Source organism: Chlorocebus sabaeus, chromosome 1 (assembly GCF_047675955.1).
Source record: "Chlorocebus sabaeus isolate Y175 chromosome 1, mChlSab1.0.hap1, whole genome shotgun sequence".
Classification (NCBI taxonomy): domain Eukaryota; kingdom Metazoa; phylum Chordata; class Mammalia; order Primates; family Cercopithecidae; genus Chlorocebus; species Chlorocebus sabaeus.
In genome coordinates, this window is record NC_132904.1 from 15,737,685 (window position 1) to 15,763,637 (window position 25,953).

At 48.2% G+C, this 25,953-nt stretch overlaps 1 protein-coding gene across 2 annotated transcripts; it reads left to right on the forward strand.

The window, feature by feature from the left end:
* Positions 1 to 416: 416 nt before the first annotated feature.
* Positions 417 to 21,258, forward strand: SLC43A3 (solute carrier family 43 member 3). 2 transcript variants are annotated; one of them, XM_037999308.2, is made up of 14 exons: positions 417 to 476; positions 1,259 to 1,324; positions 1,560 to 1,925; positions 2,244 to 2,373; positions 3,888 to 3,934; positions 6,545 to 6,621; positions 6,865 to 6,957; positions 9,969 to 10,108; positions 11,195 to 11,292; positions 12,750 to 12,923; positions 13,128 to 13,244; positions 18,062 to 18,248; positions 18,887 to 19,010; positions 20,315 to 21,258. In XM_037999308.2, the coding sequence occupies exons 3-14, from the start codon at positions 1,742 to 1,744 to the stop codon at positions 20,417 to 20,419; spliced, it is 1,476 nt and encodes a 491-aa protein (XP_037855236.1). In that variant the 5' UTR covers positions 417 to 476; positions 1,259 to 1,324; positions 1,560 to 1,741; the 3' UTR covers positions 20,420 to 21,258. The 2 variants fall into 2 exon arrangements, with proteins under 2 accessions (XP_037855236.1, XP_007996585.1); XM_007998394.3 differs by lacking the exon at positions 417 to 476 and adding an exon at positions 742 to 848.
* Positions 21,259 to 25,953: the final 4,695 nt, after the last annotated feature.

Sequence of the window (25,953 nt, forward strand, 5' to 3'; positions counted from 1 at the left end):
CCAGCTCACGTGCTCTGGACTGGAAGGATAGCAAGGCAGCTGCTTAGACTGGCTACCTCACGCTGATCACAAGCTCCGATGGGCAATTATATATGTCTTTGATTAATAAAAAATGGGGCAATGAATGAATAGTTAATCAATGCAGTCTGCTGGGAAGGCTCTTTCAGAACCTGGGGGTGGGGGTGAGGCCAGGAGTCATCTAAGGGGTCTTTGGGAGCGAAAAGATGGGGCAGTCCTCCAGGGGTGGTTTCTAAAAAGCCCTCAGTCCTGGTTCTTGGCTGCCTGATTCTGTGGTTGGGATGTTGTTGGCAGCTGTGGGAGTGTGAAACTGGGAGAGAGGGTTGAGGTGGTGAGCAAATCGGAAAAATATGTTCCCTGCCCACCCAGCGGTCAAGGCAAAATGCACAAATACAGAGAGTGTGTGTGTCCTTATGCTCGCATGTGCTGTCTGTGTGTCCTCTGGGTGCTGTAAGTGGGTGAGTGGGTGACATTTTTCCTAGGTGGGCCTGAGCGTGTAACAGCATTCAACTAACTTGGTTAGGGGAGGCAGAGGCAAGGGGGCTGGGAGGCTGAAAGGCAGTGAGGAGGGAGGGAAAGACACCGCTGGGGTTATAGGGGATCCTAGAGGGAGAAGTTTCAAAAGGGAGAGGTAAAAAAAAGGCGCGGGAGGCTGTGAGCAAGGAAAAAGAAGAAGGAAGTGATGGAGAATGGGAGGCCTGCCCCAGCCCCTTCCGGGAGGGCAGGCAGGGGCGGAGGCGAGCAGGGGACTGGGAGGGGCGGCGAGAGGCGCGAATGCGAACCTGGCCCGCGCGGAAAGGGCGCGGAGAGCCCCGGCGCGGAGCACGCGGGTAGGGCGAGGGGTCCCCTTTCGGGGGCCTTGGGGCTCCGAGCCCGGGCTGGCCCCTCGGGCTCCTCTGCGGGGAGGGCCGGCCGCAGGCTGGAGCGGGGTGCGGAGGCTGGCGGGGAGCGGCCCCCCGAGGCTTTCCTGGTAGAAGTTGATGCGAGGAAGGGCAGCGGGGACCATGTTTGCGAGTCCTAGGCGAGGGCCATGGGAGCTGGGGTATTTCTGGCAGTAGAATGGCCTGCCTCGTGACTAAACTAGCCCTGTGATCTTGGGCAAGTTCCTGAAATCTGCGGGAGTTTTTGTTTCATTGTCAATAAACTGAAGATAACAACACCAAGTTGGCAGCGGGAGTTTGTGTCTTCTGTGTAGAGGCTCCTGCCCCTGCACCTGGTTGAGTTGCTGTCATTATTTTAGTGGACGGTATTCAGACCTCGAGCGCAGGAGCCTCCGCTTCTCCACCTGCTGCCGGGGAGCTACTGGGTAAGTCGTTTATCTCACCTGTGACTCCAGGTGGCAATTAAGATCTGCCTCTCTACTTGCCACGTGGTTACTCAAATGCAGTGCCTAAGATAGTGTATTGGAGTATTTATTCCCCATATTTGCTGCCAGCGGCCATGATCACCCTGCCTCTTAATGCACCCCACAAATAACTCTAGTCCACCTTTGCCTTTCCCGCAGGCCTCCTCTTCCAGCAGCCTCTGTCTTTATTTTACAGGATCCAGAGAATCACCCGCTGATGGTTTTTGCCCAGGCCTGAAACAGAACCAGAGAGCTACGGGAAGGGAAGGGCTTGGCTTGCCAGAGGAATTTTCCAAGTGCTCAAACGCCAGGCTTACAGCGCCTGTGATCCGTCCAGGAGGACAAAGTGGGATTTGAAGATCCACTCCACCTCTGCTCATGGCGGGCCAGGGCCTGCCCCTGCACGTGGCCACACTGCTGACGGGGCTGCTGGAATGCCTGGGCTTTGCTGGCGTCCTCTTTGGCTGGCCTTCACTAGTATTTGTCTTCAAGAATGAGGATTACTTTAAGGAGCTGTGTGGACAAGATGCTGGGCCGATTGGCAATGCCACGGGGCAGGCCGGTAAGGGCAGGGATGACTTTTCTAAGGAAGTTAAGTCTGGATCCCAGGTGGTGGCAAGGAGCAGGAAGGACTCTGCCCCCCGCCCACTCCTCTTTCTATGATGAGAGGAAGGGTCAGCAGCCCTCAGCTCACTTGGTCTGGGAAGTGCCTGGAAGGGAGGCACCAGCTCCTGAGGGGTAATTAGGGGCAGCCACATTTCAACTGAGCTTAAGGGACAAGCTTCTGACTGACAAGCTGTCCGAGGTGGAGGGGAGCCCAGGCTGTGTGCTCATTTGGCTGGAAGGCTGGGATGCATGGGAGACCTTTTTTCTCCTCCAGACTGCAAAGCCCAGGATGAGAGGTTCTCACTCATCTTCACCCTGGGGTCCTTCATGAACAACTTCATGACATTCCCCACTGGCTACATCTTTGACCGGTTCAAGACCACCGTGGCACGCCTCATAGCCATGTAAGTCCCAAAGGCCCAGCCCAGGCAAAGGTGGGCGGTAGGAATCCTTCAGGCCGCAGCCCAGCTTGGAGTGAAATCCAGGTCAGACAGCCCGGCCGCCCTGCCAGGCACCACACCTGCAGCTCACTCCCAGCGGCTGTTAGGAACAGCCCCAGGCAGCGGGAATTTGTAGACTCCCCACTTCACCACAGCCCCGCTTCCATTTCCTTACCTCTTTCCCTGCTCCGCCTGAATGTGGCTTCCCTATCATGTGCTGAACTGAGCCGGAGGCCAGGTTGACTTCCTGTAAGGGCTGGCTTAGAGCCAGGTTACAAAATTAACAAAAACTAAAATTGCTCTTTCTTCCTTCACCCCAAGGATCCTTGTCCTCATCCTCTGCACAGCCTCACATCCAGGTTGCTCAGGCTTCATCCTCATCCTCCTCACCGCCTCCCTCCCCCATCACTCCCCAGGGGCTTAGCTAATAGGAAGTTTCCTTGGTATTGCCACTGGTGGAATTTCAGGTCCTTTCTGACTGGAGGGGAGACAGTGGGGGTTTCCTGTGCAGATGAGTCAGAAGGTTCGGGACGTGATCTCACACACACAGTGCGTTGCTGCATCCTAATCTCGTGCTCTGTGGGCAGCCTCAGCGATAATCAGCGCCCTGCTGGGGACTGATACAGCTCAGAGCAGGTGCTCCCAGGGAGGCACATGTGAGATCAGCTGTCAGAGAGAGGAACGGGAGGGCTAGCTGGGCCTGCCTTTCTGGAAATAGCCAGAGAGTAAAGCCAGTCCCTTACATTGTAAGCCTTTGGATGCCGAATGACTGTATCTCAGTCCTTCTTGGTCCTTGGCTCCCTGCTACCTCCCCTTTCCTCCCCTTTCCTCCCCTTCCCTTGTCCCCTCCCTCTTCTCCAGCCTTAGGACATTGCTTTTTTTTTTTTTTTTTTTTTGACTCCATGCCTTACAAGACCCCTAAATGCTAAGGGAGCCTTATAACCTTGGGACTGTAATCCTGAAATCATAGCACTCTGAGCTAGTCAGTCCAATCATTTCTTTTTATAGAAAAGGCTTCTGAGGCCCAGAGGAGGACAGCGCCTTGCCCAAGGTCACAGAGTGAGGAGGAGTTAGAACTCAAGGTCTTGATTTGCAGACCAGGCACTAACCTCTTTCTCCAAGGGGTTGGGCTGTTGGGGCTTCCAGGTGGGAGGATCTTGGCTTTGCCCACTCTGTCCTGGCTAAGTCCCAAGCCAACCACATCATCAGCTGAGCTCCTTGTCCAAGGCTGCCTATGCTAGTGTTGGGCCTCAGCATGAGCAAAATGCACTGTCCATGAAGTCAGGACCACATCTCAATCTCATAGCGGCTTCTCACCTGGTTTTGAGCCTGGGGCTCAGAGGCATCAGTGCCCGTTGCATCCCAGGCTGAGGGTGCGGTCAAGTCCTACACTTGTGGGCTGGGTGAGCAGAATCATGTTTGTCTCCCAGGTTTCTCCTTTCTTGACAATATTCTCCTTTTCCTGTTCTGTGTTTCAGATTTTTCTACACCACTGCCACACTCATCATAGCCTTCACCTCTGCAGGTGAGTGCTGTCAGGTGGATGGGAGGGATGCAAGCTCAGGGGCACCTGGTGGCTGGGGCAGGTGTGAGCAGAGAGCTATAGGCAAGACATACAGACCACGTGGTTATTCAGAGATCTATAGCTTGAAAGAATCCTGGAAGGATCTTGAGTTATTGCTGGTCTGTGAAAACAGTTTAGTCTATTGAGAAAATGTGAAAAGCAAGGACAATGGAGAGGGATTACTTTATAGGGTAGAATTTATTCAAAACTTTACATCTGGCAGGGCGCAGTGGCTCACTCCTGTAATCCCAGCACTTTGGAAGGCTGAGGTGGGTGGATCATCTGAGGTCAGGAGTTCGAGACCAGCCTGGCCAACATGGTGAAATCCCTTCTCCACTAAAAAAAAAAAAATACAAAAATTAGCTGGGCGGTGGTGCACGCCTGTAATCCCAGCTACTCAGGAGGATGAGGCAGGAGAATTGCTTGAACCCAGGAGGCAGAGGCTGCAGTGAGCCGAGATCACACCACTGCACTCCAGCCTGGCTGACAAAGTGAGACTCTATCAACAAACAAACCCTAAAAAACAACACGACAACAAAAAACTTTTACATCTTGTATGCGTTAAAATGTTCTCTTTTTAATGAGATGATTCTATGAATGACCATTTTGAAAATATCCTTACTTAGCAGGGTAAAAGTTGACAACCCTATTGTACTGAAAATCTTTTTTTCAAATTTTACCAGTCTATAAGTCTGGAATTCCAATCTGGTTTATTCTCCACCACCCTTCCACCCATTACACAGAGGAGAAACTGAGGTCACAAAGGGACCCTTTGCAAAGACACATCCATGGCCACAGAGAAAGCGAGTAGGAGGTGGGCCTGGTGTGCAGGCCTCCTGATCCCTGACTCTTCTTTCTCTCATTGCCTTGGTTATGGTGGCCACGAGATGCCTCCCGAGGTTCCTCCCGAGTGTCAGACATGTGGCTCAATTTTTGGTTTAGAAAAGAAGAGTACATTTCTCTTGTGTGTGTAAGCTATGCTAAAGCCCAACAGCATCATGAGATTGTCTGCACTCATGCTGGGCAAACACAGAGACTGAGTGTCTTTGTCCACACAGATCTCATGAGATGGCCTGGCACCTCAAACCAATTATTTCAAACCACTCTCCTTATCAAACCAGCATCATCTACTCTAAAAGCCTGTAAATGATTTTTAAGCGCCTGAATGTGGAGGTGGTGGCTGGGTAATATTTGACTCGTGCTTGCAAATTGTCTGAGCAACAATCTTCCTCTTCCTCCATAGTAGAGGGCTTTTCGGTTTTGAAAAAAGCATTGAGCCCACAAGGACTGTATTGTGAAAGATGCCTCCAACCTTTAGCAATAGGAGAGATGTACATTTTATAACGACAGAAATTGAATGGTAAATTGTGTGAATACTCTTAAATTGGCTCTTGGCAGTGCTTCTTAAGGTATAGCACGGTAGTTAAGAGGATGTTAGGGGCACACGCATACTACATCAACTACACTAACAAACATCAAATCACCTGGCAGAACAGCGATTCCCTTTTTATGTCTCTTTCAGTCCTTCTGATTTCATGAAAGAATGTCTTGATGTGGGGCCAGTGTGATTTTAACACTGATGGAAAGATCAGGTCTTAGGCTTTGAACATTCTAAGGGCAAATGCATCCAGCTACAATTGAATAACATTGTTTTCCTTTCATTGCATTTATTTTTACAGTTACTTCCTATTCATGACAAGCAATGCCAGTGTTTTCATCTACAGTAGTGAAATAAAGTGTCCTTTAAAAATAGATTTTTTTTGGATAAGAGTGAGTCAACTTAAAACATTTTAGCAGATAATAGGACAGGCATAGGTTATGGCCAGAATAATGGTGGGCACAAGTCCGGTTTGGGGAGGAATAATTTGTCAAGGGTTCCCCTACCCCAGCTCTTGAGCTTTTCTGCTGTGGTCTCACACTTACCAGACCTGTTATAACAATTTGTTTGCGTGTGTCAGTCTCTTTAAGCGCAAGGAGTATCTTTTATTCATCTTGCATTTCCAGTGCCAAGCACACTGCCTGGCACCAAGGAAGTGCTCAGAGTTTAGTGAACAAAGAAAAGACCATGGTCCTTTTCTCACTCAGTTCTCGTAGCACCTGAGGCAGGAAGAGCAGGAACTGTTGTTCCCATTAAACAGATAAGATGACTGAGGCTCAAGGCCAATGCCATGAATTAGGGGATGGGCTCGAGGGTTGAGCCTGGCACCTGAGTCCAGGGTCCTCTTTTCCTAGAGTGTCAAGGATGAAAAGGAGAGGCAGCTTGTGGTTTACTGAGGGAAGAGAGAGGTGGCTTCACTTAGAGCTCTGCCTCTGTCTGTAAACTTCCTGGCCTGCCACAGACTGAGGACCCACTTTGGTTGGGAAGAAGGTGGCTCAGGAGACTTCCACAGAGATATCTGGGGAAACCTTGGCCAGTATCCTAAAAACCCTTGAAGGACGCTGGAATGCTGGCTCGAACTGGGGCCTGGACACTAGGATTGTTGGGAATTTGGAGCAGGTGGGAGCAGAGGTTGGGGCTCCATGTTTGGGTTGCACTATGACGCCATCCTGCTTCTGACTTTGATGGTCCAGGCTCCGCTGTGCTGCTCTTCCTGGCCATGCCAATGCTCACCATTGGGGGAATCCTGTTTCTCATCACCAACCTGCAGGTGGGAGTCTTCCCTAATCCCAGGCACTTGGCAGGGTGGAGGGAAGGTGGAGGGAAGGTGGAGGGAAGGTGAGACCCTTTTCTGTAATTGGCTGCCTCAGATGGGGTTGGCTCAAGCTGAGGTGGGAGCTCTAGCGGTGGAGGGTGAGTTTGGGTATAAAGAGGGCCTGCTACATGCTGGGTCCTCAGGAAATATCTGTTTCATGAATAAATACGTGATCCAGGCTGGTCCTATCATCCCCAGATTGGGAACCTATTTGGCCAACACCGTTCGACCATCATCACTCTCTACAATGGAGCATTTGACTCTTCCTCGGCAGTCTTCCTTATTATTAAGGTAAATATAGCAACAGCCTACATTCATTGAGCACTTGTATATGCCAGGCGCTTGTCTTGTGAACCTTGCATTATTTCTCTCCATCAACTCGGTGAGGTATGTACTATGTTGCCCCCATTTTACAGATGAAGCATTTGAGTCCCCGAGGTTAAACAGCTTTTAACAATGAAGGTTCTGCAGCTAGTAGCCATGATACTGGAACTCAAACCCAGGTTTGTTGGTTCTAGAGCCTGAGCTTGTAACCACTAAGCCCCTTCTTCAGCCTTGCCCAGGCTTTTGTGGCAGTGGTCATGATGTGCTTGGGCCAATGTTGGGCAGAGGCTAAGGGCCCTTTAGAGTGGGGTATTTGCTGCTGTGAGCTTCTAGTTTGGACAAGAAGGTGGCAAGTGGCTAGTGGGTACAGCAGGGGCAGACACGGAGGCTTGTCCAGCTGTCCCAATGGCTGATGTTGAGGTTTCAGGGGATGAACTGTTGCCAAGGCTATTAGAGGTCAATCAACAACCATTCTGCCTTATTCATTGCGAATGGTTTTATCTGGGCAGTGACCTGCTTAGCCCAGGGGATGAATCCTGATTGATCAAAGCCAACCACGGCAATCCGTTTACCCCTTGCTAGTGATGGATGGAGGTCAGCATAGGATCCAGTCCTTTTTAATGAGATAAAGGGGGTGTATATATTAGAAGTCTCAAGGGGCTTTTCTTCCCTGACGGAAGGTGAAAGCAGAGTACAAATGAAGTCTTCCTTATTGAATGTTGCGGTGTGAGGATGTGATAGCTGGGGCTGTGGCAACCATGCTTCAATTATGAGACAACAAGCTGGAGTACTAAAGCCAGCACGCCACAGATGGCTGAGTGAAAGGAAGGGAAGAGTGTGGATCTCAAGCCACCCAACCTGGGACTTCTCTCTGGGCTTAGTGTTAGGCCAGAGGCAGTTGGCATTCCGTGTCGGTTATGGGGGCAGAGAAGAGGATCTCTGGCAGTCACTACCCAGACATGAGTCTAGCTGAGTCCTATAAACTTTGGAGGTTTGGATAGTCATGCAGAGACTGAGTCCCTGGGGCACTCAAGCCTTTCTACTCCTGGCACAAGAGCCACTTTCCAGGCTCTTCCTCCTTCCCCTGGGTATGCCTCCCTTTCTTTCCTCTTTTTTTTTTTTTTTTTTTTTTGAGATGGAGTCTCACTTTGTCTCCCAGGCTGGAGTGCATTGGTGGGATCTTGGCTCACTGCAGCCTCTGCCTAGTGGGCTCAAGCAATTCTCCTGCCTCAGCCTCCTGAGTCACTGGGACCATAGGCTTGCCACCACACTCGGCTTATTTTTGTATTTTTAGTAGAGATGGAGTTTCACCATGTTGGCCAGGCTGGTCTTGAACTCTTGACCTCAAGTAATCCGCCTTCCTTGACCTCCCAAAGTGCTGAAATTACAGGCATGAACTACCATGCCCAACCTCTCTCCTGTCTGTCTAGAGTTGGAAGGGGAAAGGCAGCAGGAGTGGGAATTCTTAGTTTAATCTCACTTTGCTGCTGCTTACTCTGACAATTCATTGAGCAATTCACTGCACCTCTCTGGACCTCAATGTCACTCTCTGTAAAATGGGAGGAGGTTGGGCCAGGTCAGTGGTTTCAAACTGAGCATTGAGGAACTTAGGGATTCTCTTTGATGTCATGCCAGTCACCAAGGAGAATAAAGAGGGAGATGACTGGCAAGCTCCCCATTGATGTGTTTTGTAAGTTGAATTTTTGTGTAAAATTTTCTTTGAACAAAAGGCCTTTGCTGTTGTTGGGGGAAGACAGGCACTGGCTCCACCGGCTGTGGGGAAGGGTCATATGAGGACTCCTCTACTGCCGGGTGTGTCTTGGAGTGGCGGCATATGTGTACCAGGTATCCCTAATCAGCTTCCAGGATGGTAGGTGATGGCTTGAACTCGGACTCCTTAGAAAACAGGGTTCCAGCTCCTGCCTCTTCTGCTGATGTTTTTGTGTGTGATAAAACATGCATAACATAAATATTACTATCTTAACCTTTTTTTTTTTTTTTTTGGAGACAGAGTCTCGCTCTGTTGCCCAGGCTGGAGTGCGGTGGCAGGATCTTGGCTCACTGCAACCTCTGCCTCCTGGCTTCAAGCGATTCTTCTGCCTCAACCAACCGAGTAGCTGGGATTACAGGTGCGTGCCACCATGCACTGCTAATTTTTGTATTTTCAGTAGAGATGGGGTTTCATCATGTTGGCCAGGCTGGTCTGGAGCTCCTGGCCTCAAGTGATCTGCCTGCCTCAGCCTCCCAAAGTACTGGGATTACAGGCATGTAATCATGTAATCATGTAATCATACCCTTTCACCTCAGCCTCCCGAGTAGCTGGAATTACAGGCACGCACCACCACACCCAGCTAATTTATTTATTTATTTTTAGTAGAGATGAGGTCTTGCTGTTACCCAGGCTGGTCTCAAGCTCCTGCACTCAAGCAATCCTCCTGTCTTGGTCTTCTGAAGCACTAGAATTACAGGCAGGAACCACTGAACTCAGCCCTGCATAGTGCTCTTAAAGGTCATCCATGTTGTAGTGTATGTCAATTTCTTTCCTTTTTATTTTATTTTTTTGGAGACAAGGTCATACTTCATTGTCCAGGCTGGGGTGCAGTGGCCCTGTGATGGCTCACCACAGCCTTAAACTTCTGGGCTCAAGAAATCCTACCACTCAGCCTCCTGAGTAGCTGGGACTACAGGTGTGTGCCACCACACCCAGTAGAGAAGGGGTGATGTTGTCCAGGCTGGTCTTGAACTGGGCTCAAGTGGTCCTCCTGCCTCCCAAAGTGCTGGGATTATAGGTGTGAGCCAGCATGGTGGCCTCCTTCCTTTTTTAAGGCTGAATAATATTCCACTGTGTGTATAGATCACATTATGTTTACCTGTTCATCTGCTGATGGACCTTTAGGTTGCTTCCATCCTTTGGCTATTGCGAATAGTGCTGCTGTGAACATGGGCGTGACACTGACTTTTTCCTCCTCCTTCTGCAGCTTCTTTATGAAAAGGGCATCAGCCTCAGGGCCTCCTTCATCTTCCTCTCTGTCTGCAGTACCTGGCATGTAGCACGCACTTTCCTCCTGATGCCCCGGGGGCACATCCCATATCCACTGCCCCCCAACTACAGCTACGGGTAAGGACTATCTGGCTATTGTGGGCCAGAGTCCCTCATTGGCCCTAGGGTGGGATGGACAGGGCAAAGCAAACCTGTCACAGGAGAGGAGGAGGACTGGAGCAGTGCATCTGTTAGCTATTGCTGCATAACAAACTATCTCAAAACTCAGCAGCCTAAAACGTTCAGCATTTATCATTTTTCACAAGTCTGTGGGTAGCTGGCTAGTTCTACTGATCAGGGTCAGATGTAGATGATTTTGACAGGGCTCATTCATGCATCTGATCATTTGGAGGGTTACAAGGGGGCTGACTATGCTAGGATGGCCTCATTCACATAGGTTTGGAGTGACAGGGATGCCTGGGTCACGTGGCTGTCATCCTCCAGCAAGCCAGCGTGGGCTCATTCACACCGTGATTTCAGGGTTCTGAAAGAGCGCAGAAATGCACAAGTGTTCTTGAGGTTTAGGCTTGGAATTGGCACAACCACTTCTGCTGCATTCTTTTGGCTGAAGCAGTTCACAAGGCTGGCCCAGATTCAGGGCATGGGGAAATAGAGCTGCAAAGTCTCATTCAAATGGGGGTAAATACAGAGGAGGTGAAAACATGTGATCATTTTTGCAGTCAGTTGCCACAAGGAGTAGAGGAACAGTGTTCCTTTGCTGCTCACTTACTATTTGTCAGACCCCAGTGCTCTCTGATTTCATCCTCACATAATCCTCTCAGATATCCTTATCTTCATTTTCTAAATGAGAAAAATGAGGCTCAGAAGGGTTAAGTCTGAGCCATCTTTCTGTTGCTAGGAAGAGGCAGAGCTGGGATTTGAACCCTGGCCTGCCCTGCTCTTTTCATACTTCCAGTGGTTCCCAAACTTTGCTGCATATTAGAGTCACTACATTCACATAGAGATCTTAGAAAAGGAAGCCTGACTCTCACCTCCAGACATACTGATTTAATTGGTCTGGTCTGCAGCCTGGGCATCAGGGTGGCTAAAAGGTGATTCCAAAGTGCGGTGAAATGTGGGATTCACTATACTGTTCCCTCCAGTCTGAGTCTCAGGTTCAGCTCACAGTCCTTGGCCTTGCTGGTGGGGCTTTTGTTTCCATAGCCTGTGCTCTGGGAATGGCACCATGAAGGAAGAGAAGAAAACAACTAAGCATGAAAACAGGGAGCTACAGTCAAAGGAGGTCCTTTCAGCAAAGGAAGGTGAGCCCTGCTGACTAATCTCTCTCTCCTCCAGACCTGAGTCTCTCTTTGTGCCTTTCCTGGCCCCTCACCTCCAGAGCTCCCCCAGAGACCCAGAATCAGGAAAGGCAGGACAGAGAAAGGACCTTAGGCATCTTTCCAACCCCCTCACTTAATGGGGGGTCCAGAGAGGGGCAGGGCTTTTGTCTCTTTTCTGTCCCTCTTTTCTCTCTTTCACATCCCATCACTTTCCCCCGCTTCAAGCCTGCCTTCCATGGGTTGCCTTCCCTTCCCCCAACTCCTCGGTTCTGCCCTCTTCTGTGATGCCATTGCACTAAGTCTGGTGCAGTGCCCCCATTTCTCCAGGTCTCCTGGGTCTGTCCTCTCTTATTGTCCCAACTCTATCACTGCTTCCTTTCCTTCCTCTCTGTTCTGAGTCTTTGATTACACACATCACAAACCGCAGCTAGCTACAGTAGAAATAAGAACGGGGTGGGAGAGGAGATGGGAGATGCAGGTCGAAGGACATCAAGGAGCAGATGAGCAGGATGAACAGGCCTAGAGATCTAATGCACAGCATGAAGACTATAGGTCATCAAATTGCATTGTGTCTGGGACTTTGCTAAACAAGTAGATTTTAACTGCTCTTGCCACAAAACAGGTAGAAATGTGAGATGATGGATACGTTAATTTGCTTTACTATAGTAACCATCTTAGTAGCTATATGTATCCTATGACCTCATATTGTATATCTTAAATATACACAATAAAATTGATTTTTTTTTTTAACCATCTGACAGTTGGATCCAAAACACATATTTATTTATTTATTTTAAGGAAAGAAGAATAGGTTCTGGGAAGCTTCCAAAATCAAGGGAGGAAATTGAACTTGCCAGGGTGTAGGACCTTAGATTAGGTCCGTCCTAATCTAAACTTATGGCTGGTCTGCCTTGTTAGGAGGAACCATCTCATTGGTTAACCTTGAGAGAGGAACAGAACCCTGAATTCACAGTGCCATCTGGATCATGAAGATTAGGGTAGAGGAAGATTTCCCAAGGAAACTCAGGATACTGGTACCAAAAGAAAGGGAGGCACTGAGGAGCAGGTTAGAACAGAGTGTCCACACTCATCCTCGTCTTCCTTCTGACTTTCTCCTCTCCTTGTCATTCCTTTCACCTTTCTGGCTGAGAAAGATCAGGAAGGTATTACTGCAAGAAGTGTCATTGACCAGGCTGTGAGAGACAGATCGGATTTCAATAGAGAAGAACACAGAGGGTCATCCAAGGTGGTAGGGCCAGCATGACAAAGCAGGGAGGTGGGGATGTGTGAGTCTGAGGCAGAGCATGCCGGGTGAGTTATGGGAGCCAAGGGTAGAAGGTGGGCCTGGACCTGAAATGTTCCACTGAAGCCTCCACCCTCCCCATCCTACCTGTCCACTTTCCTCGCAATTCACACCCAGATCCTCCTCTCCCCGTTAGAGACCCCAGGGAAAGGGCAGAAGCAGGAACCCTGCTCCTTCTGGAGCTACGCTTTGTCTCGGCGCTTTGCCTGGCACCTGGTGTGGCTGTCTGTGATACAGTTGTGGCACTACCTCTTCATTGGCACTCTCAACTCCTTGCTGACCAACATGGCCGGTGGGGACATGGCACGAGGTATGTGGTGGGGCTGGGAGGTAGCCCATCATCTGCACATCACAGCTGGGAATACAGAGCCTCCCAGCAGGGCTGTACACACCAGAGGAGGGTCTGATGGTGTGGGGAGGAGGGGCGTGCAGACAAGAGCAAGGTGGGAGAGTCCCTGCCTGGAAGGGAGTTTTGGAAACTTCTCATTAACCAACCTCTCTCTTCCCTCTGTAGTCAGCACCTACACAAATGCCTTTGCCTTCACTCAATTCGGAGTGCTGTGTGCCCCCTGGAATGGCCTGCTCATGGACCGGCTTAAACAGAAGTACCAGAAGGAAGCAAGAAAGACAGGTGCGATGCGGGGGAGGGCAGGGCTGGTCAGGGAACCAGGAAGGGAGGTCTTCATTTACCCCATGACATCTTCTCTCTCTCTTTCTCTCTTTTTTTATTTTCCCTTTTTTTTTTTTTTTTTTTGAGATAGAGTCTCACTCTGTTGCCCAGGTTGGAGTGCAGTGGTGTGATCTTGGATCACTGCAGCCTGCGCCTCCTGGGTTCAAGAGATTCTCCTGTCTCAGCTTCCCAAGTAGCTGGGATTACAGGCATGTGCCACCATCCCCTACTAATTTTTGTTTTTTAGTAGAGATAGGGTTTCACCATGTCAGGCTGGTCTTGAACTCCTGACCTCAGGTGATCTGCCCACCTCAGCCTCCCAAAGTGCTGGGATTACAGGCGTGAAGCACCATGCCCAGTCTTCTCTTTTGTTCTTAACCCTGTCTGGTTGCACTCATTGGTTCATTAAAACACTAGTCACTGAGCGACAGTTATGCGTCAGCCATGGTGCCAGACACCAGGAATTCAGCAGCAGACAAGACAGATACGTTCTTTTCCTCAAGGTGTTCTCAGTCTAGAGGGTGGAGAAAGGCAGGTAGTCAGGCAGTTACAATCCATGAAGCAAACCCACAGGGGGCTATGGGGGCACAAAGAAGGGCACATAATGTGTTCTGGGTGAGGATGGGATTGGTGCCAGGGAAGGCTTCCTGGAGGAGGTGGCATCTAAGCCAAGACCTGAAGGATGAGTAAGAAGTGGGGAGATGAAGAAGTGGGGCCTTGGAGAGTGGCCCAGGAGCACAGGGAGGTCAAAATGGTGAATGACAGAGTGAAACATTGAAAAATCTGGGCAGGTGAATCAGGCTGGCTAGGACACAGAGTACTGGGGAATCTTAGGGAAGTGGCTAGAGAGAGAGAGGTAAGAAGGGGTCAGGCTGTTTACTGCATCAGGGAGTTTTGGCCTGGTCCTTGGACATGGTTGGAAGAGTAGAGATATGCTGAGGTATTTTAACCTGCTGGGGCAGGAGGGGCAAACGTAGACCAACATTTTACATACTTATTTCATCGATCCCTTCCCCCACCCCATGCACCTGCTTCTCCCACACCTGCTAGAGTTTTCAAAGCAAATCTTAGACATCGTATCATTTCATCTGTAAATATTTCTCTATACCCGTAAATGTTTCTCTAACATATAAGGCCTCTTTTACTTAAACATCCCCATAAAATCATGATCACACCTAAAAAAAACAGTAATTTCTCATATCACCTACTGTGCAGTCACTGTTCAAATTCCTCCAATCATTTCAAATACATCTTTTTACATTTGGTTTGTTCAAATTAGGATCCATGCCTGGTCCATGCAGTGTATTTGGTTGCTGTGTCTTCTATAGCTTTTAAAATCTAGAAGAGTCCTCCCCCTTTTTCTTATTTATTTGTTGAAGAAACTGGGCCATTTCCCCATATTTTGAATTTGGCATTGTTTTAATGTGTTATTTAAAAGTATTCCTTTCCTTGGGTATTTCCTGTAAACAGTGGGATTAGAAGCTTGGAGGAAACACAGTTTGTTTGTGGTTTTTTTTTTTTTGGCATGAATAACTCAGAGGTAGAGCTGTGGGTTTCCTCTGGTCCCCCATCAGCAGGCCCTGGTGTCTGTTGTCTTGTTGCTGTGTTAAGATTGATCAGCTGGTTTAGACATTGCCAGTCTGATCCATCCGCTGTAAAGTTTCCCATCAACCATATACTTAGTGATTTTAGCAGCCATTAATGATCAATGCCTAGGCCCATTATTTTATTAGGATTACAAAAGGATGATTTTCTTTCCTTTTCTTTCTTTTTTTTGAGACAGAGTCTCACTCTGTTGCCCAGGCTGGAGTGCAGTGGCACAATCTTGGCCTACTGCAACCTCCGCCTTCCAGGTTCAAGCGATTCTCCTGCCTCCGCCTCTCGAGTAGCTGGCTTTACAGGCACCCACCACCTGGCTAATTTTTGTGTTTTTTTTTTTTTTTTGAGACAGAGTCTCGCTCTGTTGCCCAGGCTGGAGTGCAGTGGCCCGATCTCAGCTCACTGCAAGCTCCGCCTCCTGGGTTCACGCCATTCTCCGGCCTCAGCCTCCCGAGTAGCTGGGACTACAGGCACCCACCACCTCGCCCAGCTAGTTTTTTGTATTTTTTAGTAGAGACGGGGTTTCACCATGTTAGCCAGGATGGTCTCGATCTCCTGACCTCGTGATCCACCCGTCTCGGCCTCCCAAAGTGCTGGGATTACAGGCTTGAGCCACCGCGCCCGGCCCAATTTTTGTATTTTTAATAGAGATGGGGTTTCACCATGTTGGCCAGGCTGGTCTTGAACTCCTGACCTCAGGTGATCCACCCACCTTGGCCTCCCAAAGTGCTGAGATTACAGCCACTGCTCCTGGCCAAAAGGATGATTTTCTATTTCTATCTTCTGTTTTTAATCACTAGAATTCTTCTAGAAAGAAAAACATTCTTTACTATTTTGTTACCTAGAAGTAAATGCTTATTTGCTTTTACATGTTTATTTACCAGTCCGAAATAATGAATTGGTGCCCTAGTAACCTCCAGACATGGCTACTAATTTTTTTTTAATAAAATTTTATTTTAAAATATATTTGACGTTTCAATCTGTTCTGTCATGATTCTTCTTGATGCTCAAATTGTCTCACCTTTGGCCGTTGAAAACTTTACCAACCCAGAATCTGTGTCTTTTAGACAAAATCACATTATTTCTAGACAGTATCTTTACTTTCTAGCACAATTAAATGTTCAGGTCCATTTCACTAGGTGTGTTTCCTGCCCCAGACCTGAATTTGTCATTTTTTCCCGACTAACCCTGGGTTTCTTTAATTGGAAATGGTATTTAGAGGCTACAGTCTGGATGCGGAGGTTTCTTATTGCTCCTGCGTTGTCACTGGTTTTGTGCTTCGGATAGAGTTAACATGTATATAATTTTTGATAAGAAAAATATCATAAATACTTAATACTGATATTTTTATTCAAATTTTTATTTCCTTGATTTTACATTTGCAGCCCTTTCTCTTCCTCTGATAATCTTGGTTCCTAACATATGCATATATACACGTACATACACATATATAGTATTTTAAATATAATTACTGGTTTTAGCAATATTGATGTTACTTGGTAACAGTACAATTGCTAAATACTGTTGCTACTTCTTTCTTTCCTTTTTTCTGTCCTTTCTTATTCCTTTCTCATCCTTAGGATATATCCCATGAGAGATGTACAGTCAAGTTGCCATATTTTCTTTTTTATTTTTAGGGATGAGGTCTCACTCTGTTGCCCAGGCTGTAGTACTGTGGTACGATCACGACTCACTGCAGCCTCAACCTCCTCGGCTCAAGTGATCCTCTCCCTTCAGCCTCCCAAGTAGCTTGGACTACAGGCATGCATTACCATGTCTGGCTAATTTAATTTTTTTTTTTTTTTTTTTTTTTGTAGAGAAAGGGCCTCTGTTGCCCAGGCTAATGTCAACCTCCTGGGCTCAAGCTTGCCCTGACCTCCCAAAGTGTTGGGATTATAGGTGTGAGCCACCACACTGGGCCAAATTACTGTATTTTAAGGATCACCAACTTGGTATAGAGTTATGTTCATTGGTTTCATTTTATTTTATTTTGTTTCTGATTTTTTAAGATTGTTTGACTTATTTTCTTCCTATTATTATTTAATTGTATTTGTAAAACATTTACATATCAGACATTTACATTTTCCCAAAGCTAAAACTGTGAAACAAGATATATTCAAAAAAGTTTAGTTTCCCTCTCTGTTTCTTGTACCCCTTTTCCTCTTCTTTAGGTAACCATTTTTATGTTTTTTAATATAAACATTGTGTAGGTATATATACATGTATTAGTCTGCTTTCATGCTGCTGCTAAAGACATATCTGAGACTGGGAAGAAAAAGAGGTTTAATTGGACTTACAGTTCCACATGGCTGGGGAGGCCTCAGAATCATGGCAGGAGGTGAAAGGCACTTCTTACATGGTGGTGGCAAGAGAAAATGAGGAAGAATCAAAAGCGGGAACCCCTGATAAACCCATCAGATCTCGTGAGCTTTATTCACTATCATAAGAATAGCATGGGAAAGACTGGCCCCCATGATTCAATTACCTCCCCAACCCAGGTCCCACCCATAATAGGTGGGAATTCTGGGAGATGCAATTCAAGGTGAGATTTGGGTGGGGACACAGCCAAACCATATCAATACATTTCCCTCTCTTTTAGATAAAAGGTAGTATACTGTACACACTATTCCGCAGGGTTTTGTTGTTGTTGTTGTTGTTGTTTTGGTGTAGCTCTATCCTGAGGGTGCTCTGTAGCAGTGACCTCTCCTCATGCCTTTTAACCACTGCCTGGGTCTCCGTTATATGGCTGCAACCTAGTTGCTGCAGTGTTCCCATACTGACGGCTATTTGGATTGTTTCCAGTCTTTTGCTATTACCAGTAGTGTTACAAAGAGGATCTGGCCATGTGTTCAGGGCGGGGAGGGGCAGATGTGTGTAGCCTGTCAGGAGGGCATTGCAGTAATCCATGACTGAGTTAATGGTGGTTTAAAGCTAGGACGAATCAGTAGGGTTGCAGAGGAGTAGGCACATTTGAATGGTATGTAGGAGGTGAATGATCAGCATCATTGATGAATTTGAGGTGGGGCCTGTGGGGAAGGGATTCGAGGATGACTCCCAGGTTTCTGTTGGGGCAGTGAATGGACAGTGGCTCCTCCCCCTTTTCCAGTCTTCCTTGGCCCTTCCCTGACTTCTGTTGGGTTGGCCTACAGACAGCCTCTTTTTCCTCTCTGTTCGCCCAGGTTCCTCCACCTTGGCAGTGGCTCTCTGCTCGACGGTGCCTTCGCTGGCCCTGACATCCCTGCTGTGCCTGGGCTTCGCCCTCTGTGCCTCAGTCCCCGTCCTCCCTCTCCAGTATCTCACCTTCATCCTGCAAGTGATCAGCCGCTCCTTCCTCTATGGGAGCAACGCGGCCTTCCTCACCATTGCGTAAGTGGCCTTGGGGCGGGCTCTTACGCAATGGGACACACTGGGGCAAAGAGAAGCTGGAGGTAAAGAAGTTGGGATGTGAGGCTGGGCCTGGAGGCAGTCAGGTGTGGGAGACTGGGTTTGGGGGCAGGTGTGGAGGGGGTGAGACCAGAGGCAGTGGGAAGGATAGAACATTCATGCACTTGAGCCTTTACATCTGCGGTGTCCTCTCCCTCTGTTTTCTACTTGGTGAACTTGTATTCATCCTCTGAGGCCCACTTCTGTTCCAGTTTTCCAGGGAAGAGATGGAAAAGTGTCTTCCCTTCTTTGTGTCCTTAGTACTGTAGTCTTACTTCCTTTGCTAGTATGTGCCTTGTCTGGCATGCTATCCATTTACGTGCCTGTCTTTTCTTCCCTGGTGTAGCCTGCATGAGGGTCCTCTCTGTTTGTCCAGGGCCCCGCATGTGCCTTCTCTGGGTTCTGTGGGTCAAATGTCTGAGCAGAGGTGAAGAGGGAAAGGCCAGACAGGTGTGGGTGGAGGGCAGGCCTAGGACAGGGGAGCTGGGAACAAGCAGCTGACAGAGGCCCCTGAAGCCAGGCTCCTGCTTAGAGGGAGGGTGCCTGAAGCTCACTGGAACTCCTCTGGTTTCTCTCCCCAGTTTCCCTTCGGAGCACTTTGGCAAGCTCTTTGGGCTGGTGATGGCCTTGTCGGCTGTGGTGTCTCTGCTCCAGTTCCCCATCTTCACGCTCATCAAAGGCCCCCTTCAGAATGACCCATTTTACGTGAGTACTGGGAGGATGGGCATCCCTGGCAGGAGGCCTTGGCCTTAGGCCTTGGCTGCCCCAAATCTGGCTGTGATGGCCTGGGTATGTAGCGTGGCGCAGCTTCCCAAAGAGTGTGTGTTATTCAAATATTTGGGGCAAAAGTATTTTTGTGTGTGAGGAAACAGACATTCTGGACTAGAGTGGAAATTCTCACAAAACTTCAAGCAAAATCCTGAGACCTCAAAGGTGTTTCCTGCCCGTGGTGAGTGCGGGCCCACCCTGGCCTCTCCCCTAGGCCCACGCAGGGTTTCCACAGTTGGCCCCAGGGACAGGAGCTCTATGCTTTCACGTCTGTGTCCTTACACCTGGAGGGATGCTCTGAGGTCCTGCTCTAGGAGGTGGGCATGACTCTCCTGCTCTTTGCAGAAACTGAGGCTCAAAGAGGTTACTTACGTGTTCAGAGGCACTGGCTAAGGAGCAAAAGTCTTTCAACTTTGAATTCTGTATTTTGACCGCTGCACAGCTCTTATTTGCCTCATTTTTTTTTAAAAAAAAGCAGCAAATTGTAGAATAGGAGTTTAAATCCATCACTTGGAGAAAAGAAGGACTAAATGTTTTTTGTTTTTGTTTTGGAGACAGGATCTTGCTTTGTCACCCAGGCTGGAGTGCAGTGGCACAATCTCAGCTCACTGCAGCCTCGATCTCCTGGGCTCAAGTGATCTTCTTATCTCAGCCTCCTGAGTAGCTGACACTGCAGGCATGTGCCACCATGCCCAGCTTTTTATTTTATTTTATTTTATTTTATTTTTTATTTTTTTGATAGACACTGGGGTTTCGCTATGTTGCCTGGGCTGGTTTTGAATTCCTGGCCTCAAGCGATCCACCCGCCTCTGCCTTCCAAATTGCCGTGATTACAGGCGTCAACCACTGTGCATGGCCAAAAGACTAAACTTGAAATCTGAGGCGAATGACTTGATTGTAACATCAGATGACCAAGTAATCAGATGTATATTCTAGCTGGTGCCTCTACCAGCTTCACATGTGACCGTGAACATGACATTGAATGCTCGCTAGGCCTCTGTTTCTTTACCTGTGAAATGGGCTTAATATTCCTCCCCTTCCCCACCCCGTAGTGCAGAATGAAAAGTAACTGAAAATCCTTCCTCCAGGGCACCATAGTGTCTGGGTGAAAAGTAGAATATAAACTCAGTAGACTTCTGGTCCCTTCGTTGGTCATGGAATGGATGAGTGCTTGCTTCATTGAGCAACAGTTCTGTTGTTCAGAATTCCTGGATTTCACCTCACTTCTGCTCTCCCTGCAGGTAAATGTGATGTTCATGCTTGCCATTCTTCTGACATTCGTCCACCCCTTTCTGGTACACCGGGAATGCCGCACTTGGAAAGAAACTCCCTCTGCAATTGCATAGTTCAGAAGCCCTCACTTTTCAGCCCTGAGGATGGTTTTGTTCATCTTTCTCCACCTTTGAGGACCTTGTGTCCCAAAAGACTGCCTATCCCAGCAAACACACACACACACACACACACACGCAAAGACATATTTAACTGCTAACAAGGACGTTTGAGCAGCAAGAAAAGAATCTCAGTTGCCAAGCAGATTGATATTGCACAGACTCAAAGCAAAGGCATGTGGAACTTCTTTATTTCAAAACAGGAGTGTCTCCTTGCACTTAGCCTTGGCGGACCCTTGACTCCAGGGGAGATGACACGGGGGAGGAAGTGTGTCACCTACTTCTTTATGCCTGTTTGGCTCTGAAGCCCATGTGTGCCTGGATCCTCTGCCACGGGTTAAATTTTCAGGTGAAGAGTGAGGTTGTCCTGGCCTCAGCTATACTTCCCAGCTCTCCCTCAAGAGTGCAGCCTTGGCTACAGAACTCACAGCTCTGGGAAAAAGAGGAGCAGACAGGGTTCCCTGGGCCCCGTCTCAGCCCAGCCACTGATGCTGGATGACCTTGGCCTGACCCTGGTCTGGTCTCAGAATCACTTTTCCCATCTGTAAAATTGAGATGAGTTTTGGTGTTGAAGGTTCTTCCTGGAGCAGAAGGTTTTAGGGACAGTGACAGAGTCAGGCCACTGCAAGGGCCATGGGAGCCAGCTGACCTGCTTGACCGAAGGATTTCTGACAAACTGTCTTTGGGGATGTTTTCCTCTTCAAGAAGGGATATAAGTTATTTACTTTGGGCATTTAAAAGAAAATTTCTCTGGGGAATAATTTTATAGAAAAATAAAACTTCTGTGTCTAAGGCAACTACTGTTTGCATCTCTCTAGGCTTTGGGGCTGGGGTGTGTGTGTGTGTGTGTGTGTGTGTGTGTGTGTGTGTATGTGTGTGTTTCTGAGGAGGCCCTACCCTGGCATGAGAAGAGCGTAGGGAATCCGGCTACACATCCTACTGTGGCAGCTGGAGCCAGAGGTGGGGCGAGAACCCTGTCTATGCTTCACCCCGCTGGTCCTGGCACATGGGCCCAGAGACTTCCTCCTCCAGGAACCCCTCTGCTTCCTCTTCCTCTCCACATCCTTAACCTTCAGCAGAACCCTACCCCTCACTCCACATCCCCAGCTAGAGCACTGGATGGAATCAGAAAGTCCTAGTTTGAGTTTCAACTCTGCCCCTCAGCAGCTGGGCAAGCCCCTTAACCAGTCTGAGACACTAGTTCCCCACTTGCAAAGTACAGTTAATCATTTTTATCTCTGACGGTGACTGTGAGAGTGTAAAGTCATTTCGACTGCCTAGCACGTGGTGGGAGCACATGAGGGTTTGCTCCTGTGTTTACTCATGACCCTCAGGGAGGACAGAGGCAAAGAGGGAGAAGTTGAGGGTGCAGGAGGAGAGATGGCAGGTGGGTGGGATGGGAGAATTTGGGGCACACCAGCTGTCTCATTCCCACCTTGTTAGGAGAGGGATTAGGGAAGAATGGTGGGAGGCATGGGGATGGGGGTGGAAGGCAGGGGGCTGGCAGGCAGGTTCATCCATCCATTCATTCAACAAATGTTTATCGAGGACCTGCCACGTGTCAGGCCCTGTCCTGGGTGCTGGGGCTATAAAGATGCAGAAGGGTCTGAAGCCCAGCTCTTCCTTCTTCCTGTAGGCATCGGGGTATACTTTCCAGGAGCCCAAGAGCCCGGGTCTGAGGGTGGACACCGGAGTTCTAGTGGTGTCTGTGAGCAGCATCTAAATCTAATGGATGAATTTGGTCTTGTTACCCTGCTCAAAAGCTTTCAGCAGCTCCCCACTGCCCACAGGACAAAAACCCAGATGCTAGCCTGACATTCAAGGCTGTCACTAGTCAAGGCTGTCACTAGTGTGATCTCAACCTCTCCCCTGCCCTCTTTACCTCCTACCAACAGAGGGGCAGAACCCATCCCCGTGGACCAAGATTCCCGGTCTCTGGGTCTGTGTGTGCACCAGTTCCTCTGCGTGGGCGGCTCACCCTGCCTCGGCTTGTGAAATCCATCTGGTCTGCTGGGATCCTGCTCAAAATGTCATCTTCTCCAAAAATCATTACTCAGGCTTTCCAGCATGTCTGAGTCCCTGGCACTTGGTTACACCCTTCCTGGTGACTGGCATCTGCCTCCACATCATGACCCTCCCACCCCTTGCTTGGGCAGCAAACTCCAGGAGGCAAGGTCTGGTCTCACCTGGCTCTAATTAATCCGTGCTTACCATCCACATGGTGTCAGCTAATTCTTGTTGAATGAATGATTGCTGAATGAGTGGATTCTTGTTTTGGCCTCAGAACCAATTAGAAGGAGCCAGAAAAAACACATGGGGGTAGGGGAGGTGCAGTGGGAAAAAAACCCTTCTGGAAATCTCAGCTCTGTCACTTACTTTATCAGCTCTGTGACTTTGGATGGACAACTTCTTTGTCAGTATGGTGGGAGAAATAGACATGCCCCTCTGGGCTGTTGTAAGGATTACAAATTCGGTCGAATGCTCGGCACCTGGTAGGTTGAGCAGCTAGCATTCCAGATGATATATTAAAACCAAAAAAAGATGTCTGATGTCCATCAGTTGGTGAATGGACAAAGGAAATGTACCGTGTTTGGGATATTATTTGGCAATCAAGAAAAGTACTGACATGTGCTACAACACGAATGAATCTTGAAAACATTAGACGAAGTGAAAGAAGGCCAAACACAAGAAACTGCTAATGATTCCATTTAAATATGAAATGTCAGGCCAGGGTGCAGTGGCTCATGCCTGTAATCCCAGCACTTCGGGATGCCAAGGTGGGCAGATCACTTGAGGCCAGGAGTTCCAGACTGGCCCGGCCAACACGGTGAAACCCTGTCTCTACTTAAAATTAGCCGAACGTAGTGGCATGCACCCATAATCCCAGCTACCTGGTTGGCTAAGGCACAAGAATTGCTTGAGCCTGGGAGGTGGAGGTTGCAGTGAGCCAAGATCGTGCCACTGCACTCCAGCCTGGGTGACAGAGTGAGGCTCTGTCTCAAAAGAAAGAAAGAAAGAAAGAAAGAAAGAAGAAAGAAAGAAAGAAAGAAAGAAAGAAAGAAAGAAAGAAAGAAAGGAAGGAAGGAAGGAAGGAAGGAAGGAAGGAAGGAAGGAAGGAAGGAAGGAAGGAAGGAAGAAGAAAGAAAGAAAGAAAGAAAGAAAGAAAGAAAGAAAGAAAGAAAGAAAGAAAGAAAGAAAGGAAGGAAGGAAGGAAGGAAGAAAGGAAAGAAAAGAGAGAGAGAGAGAAAGAAAGAGAGAGAGAGAAAGAAAGAGAAAGAAAGAAAGGAAGAGAGAGAGAGAGAGAAAGAAAGAGAGAGAAAGAAAGAAAGAAAGAAAGAAGAAAGAAAATAAAAAAAAAAAAAGAAATTTCCAGAATAGGCCAATCTATAGAGGCAGAAAGTAGATTCATGATTGGGTAGGCCTGGGTGGAGGCCATGGGTAGTGATCGCTAATGAGGAAGGGGTTTCTTTTGGGTGATGAAAACCGGTGGACTTATGGTATGTTAATTATATCTCAATAAAACCGTTATTTAAAGGAAGAAAAGATGCCTGGATTCCCCAGGAGGTGTACAGTACACTTCTGTGAGAATCAGAGATGATTTCTGGGAAAGATGGGCAGGAGGTGAGTAAGTGGGGGAAGCGGCCACATGCAAAGATCTCATCGTTCTGTCCTGAGAGCCTTCCACCTGCAACTTTATTTATTTAGTTATTTATTTATTTAGAAAGAGGTTCTCACTCTGTTACCCAGGGTGGAGTGCAGTGGTGTGATCACAGCTCATTGCAGCCTTGACCTCCCAGGCTCAAACAATCCTCCTGCTTGAACTCCGGAGTAGCTGGGACTACAGGTTCATGCCACCACATCTGGCTAATCTTTTATTTATTTATTTATTTATTTATTTATTTATTGAGATTGGGGAGTCTCACTCTGTTGCTCAGGCTGATGTCAAACTCCTGGGCTCAAGTGATCCTCCCACCTTGGCCTCCCAACGTGTTGGGATTATGGGTGTGACCCACTGTACCTGGCACCTCCTGCAACTTCTTCCTCAAGTGGAACCAATGAGGAAGCAAGCAACCCAGGGGTTTCACAAGTTTTGATTTCAATCAGCAATGGGCTTCCAATGCAACCCTTCTCTCCTGCAACCAGCCTCAGTAGAGAGGAACTGGAGATGAATTGGCCCCCATCACACCCCTGCAGTGCCAACCTGGGCCCTTCCATCAGAGGGAGAACACCTGCTGTGTAAGGAACAGAAAACAGCATGAAATAGGAACTTTGTGTGATGATCCCCTTTAAGCCTATTCAGCCCAGGGAAGTGCATATGATCAGCCCCATTTCACAGATGAAGAAAGATTCACCCATTAGTGCATTGTGGGGCTGGTATTTAAACCAGGTCTGTCTGACTTGCAAGGTCACATTCATTTAGACATTACCTTTACTTTACATTTCTTCTTCTTCTTCTTCCTCCTCCTTCTCCTCCTCCTCCTCCTCCTCCTCCTCCTCCTCCTCCTCCTCCTACTTCTCCTTCTCCTTCTCCTTCTCCTTCTTCTTCAGTCTTGCTCTATTGCCCAGGGTAAATGCAGCATCATCATACCTAAATGCAGCCTTGAACTCCTGGCCTCAAGCAATCCTCCTGCCTCGGCCTCCAAAAGTGCTGAGATTTCAGGCATGAGCCACCATGCCCAGCCTGCATTTATTCTCTTGTAAGAAAGATAACATTGTAAAACAGATGAGAAAATAAAGAGGGGCGTGAAAAAGACGCATCACTATTAAATGGACAACTCAGAGATAATCATGGTTAACATGTTGCTATGTTCCCTCCTGTCATTTGACTGGATGTATGTGATAATTAAAATTATCTCATAAGCTTTTCCTTATGTAATCAAATAGTAGCCAAAACCATGATTTTAAATGGCTGCTCACAACTCCATCTCATGGCTCTGCCATACCTTATTTATCCCCATCCACCCCCTACTCCCTTTCCCCTTCCCTGCTTGTGCAGGGGTCCTAGATGGTAGTGAGCCAGAGGGCAGCTTCGGTCAGCAGACTAGAGAGTACAAGTAATAATAACACTCAGCGGACGGGCGAGCAGTTGCCAAGTGGGCTTATCACAAAAAAGCACCTTGGGATATTCCAGAGAACGACCTCACACCTGCTAATCACCATCCATAATCTGGTGCTAACTGTGCTTTAGCTGAAGGTGCTGGCAGGTCCTGCCCAGGTGCTGCCACGAATGCTTCTATTCTGTGAGAATCAGAGATGATTTCTAGGGAAGACAGGTGAGAGGGAGTAAGCAGGAGAAGCGACTCACAGGCACAGATCTCATCTTTCTGCCCTAAGAGCCTTCCTCCTGCAATGTTTTTTTTTTGTTTGTTTTGTTTTGGTTTTGTTTTGTTTGGTTTTGTTTTTGTTTTGAGACAGGGTCTCAGTCTGTCACCCAGGCTGGAGTGTAGTGGCAAGATCATGGCTCACTGCAGCCTTGACCTCCCAGGCTCGAG

Bases quoted from the DNA above. Each gene is read 5' to 3' on its own strand.
- SLC43A3 (XM_037999308.2), top strand. From the start codon at position 1,742: ATGGCGGGCCAGGGCCTGCCCCTGCACGTGGCCACACTGCTGACGGGG. The intron at 1,926-2,243 runs GTAAGGGCAGGG...TTTCTCCTCCAG, and splicing joins CAATGCCACGGGGCAGGCCG to ACTGCAAAGCCCAGGATGAG. The intron at 19,011-20,314 runs GTGAGTACTGGG...CTCTCCCTGCAG, and splicing joins TTCAGAATGACCCATTTTAC to GTAAATGTGATGTTCATGCT.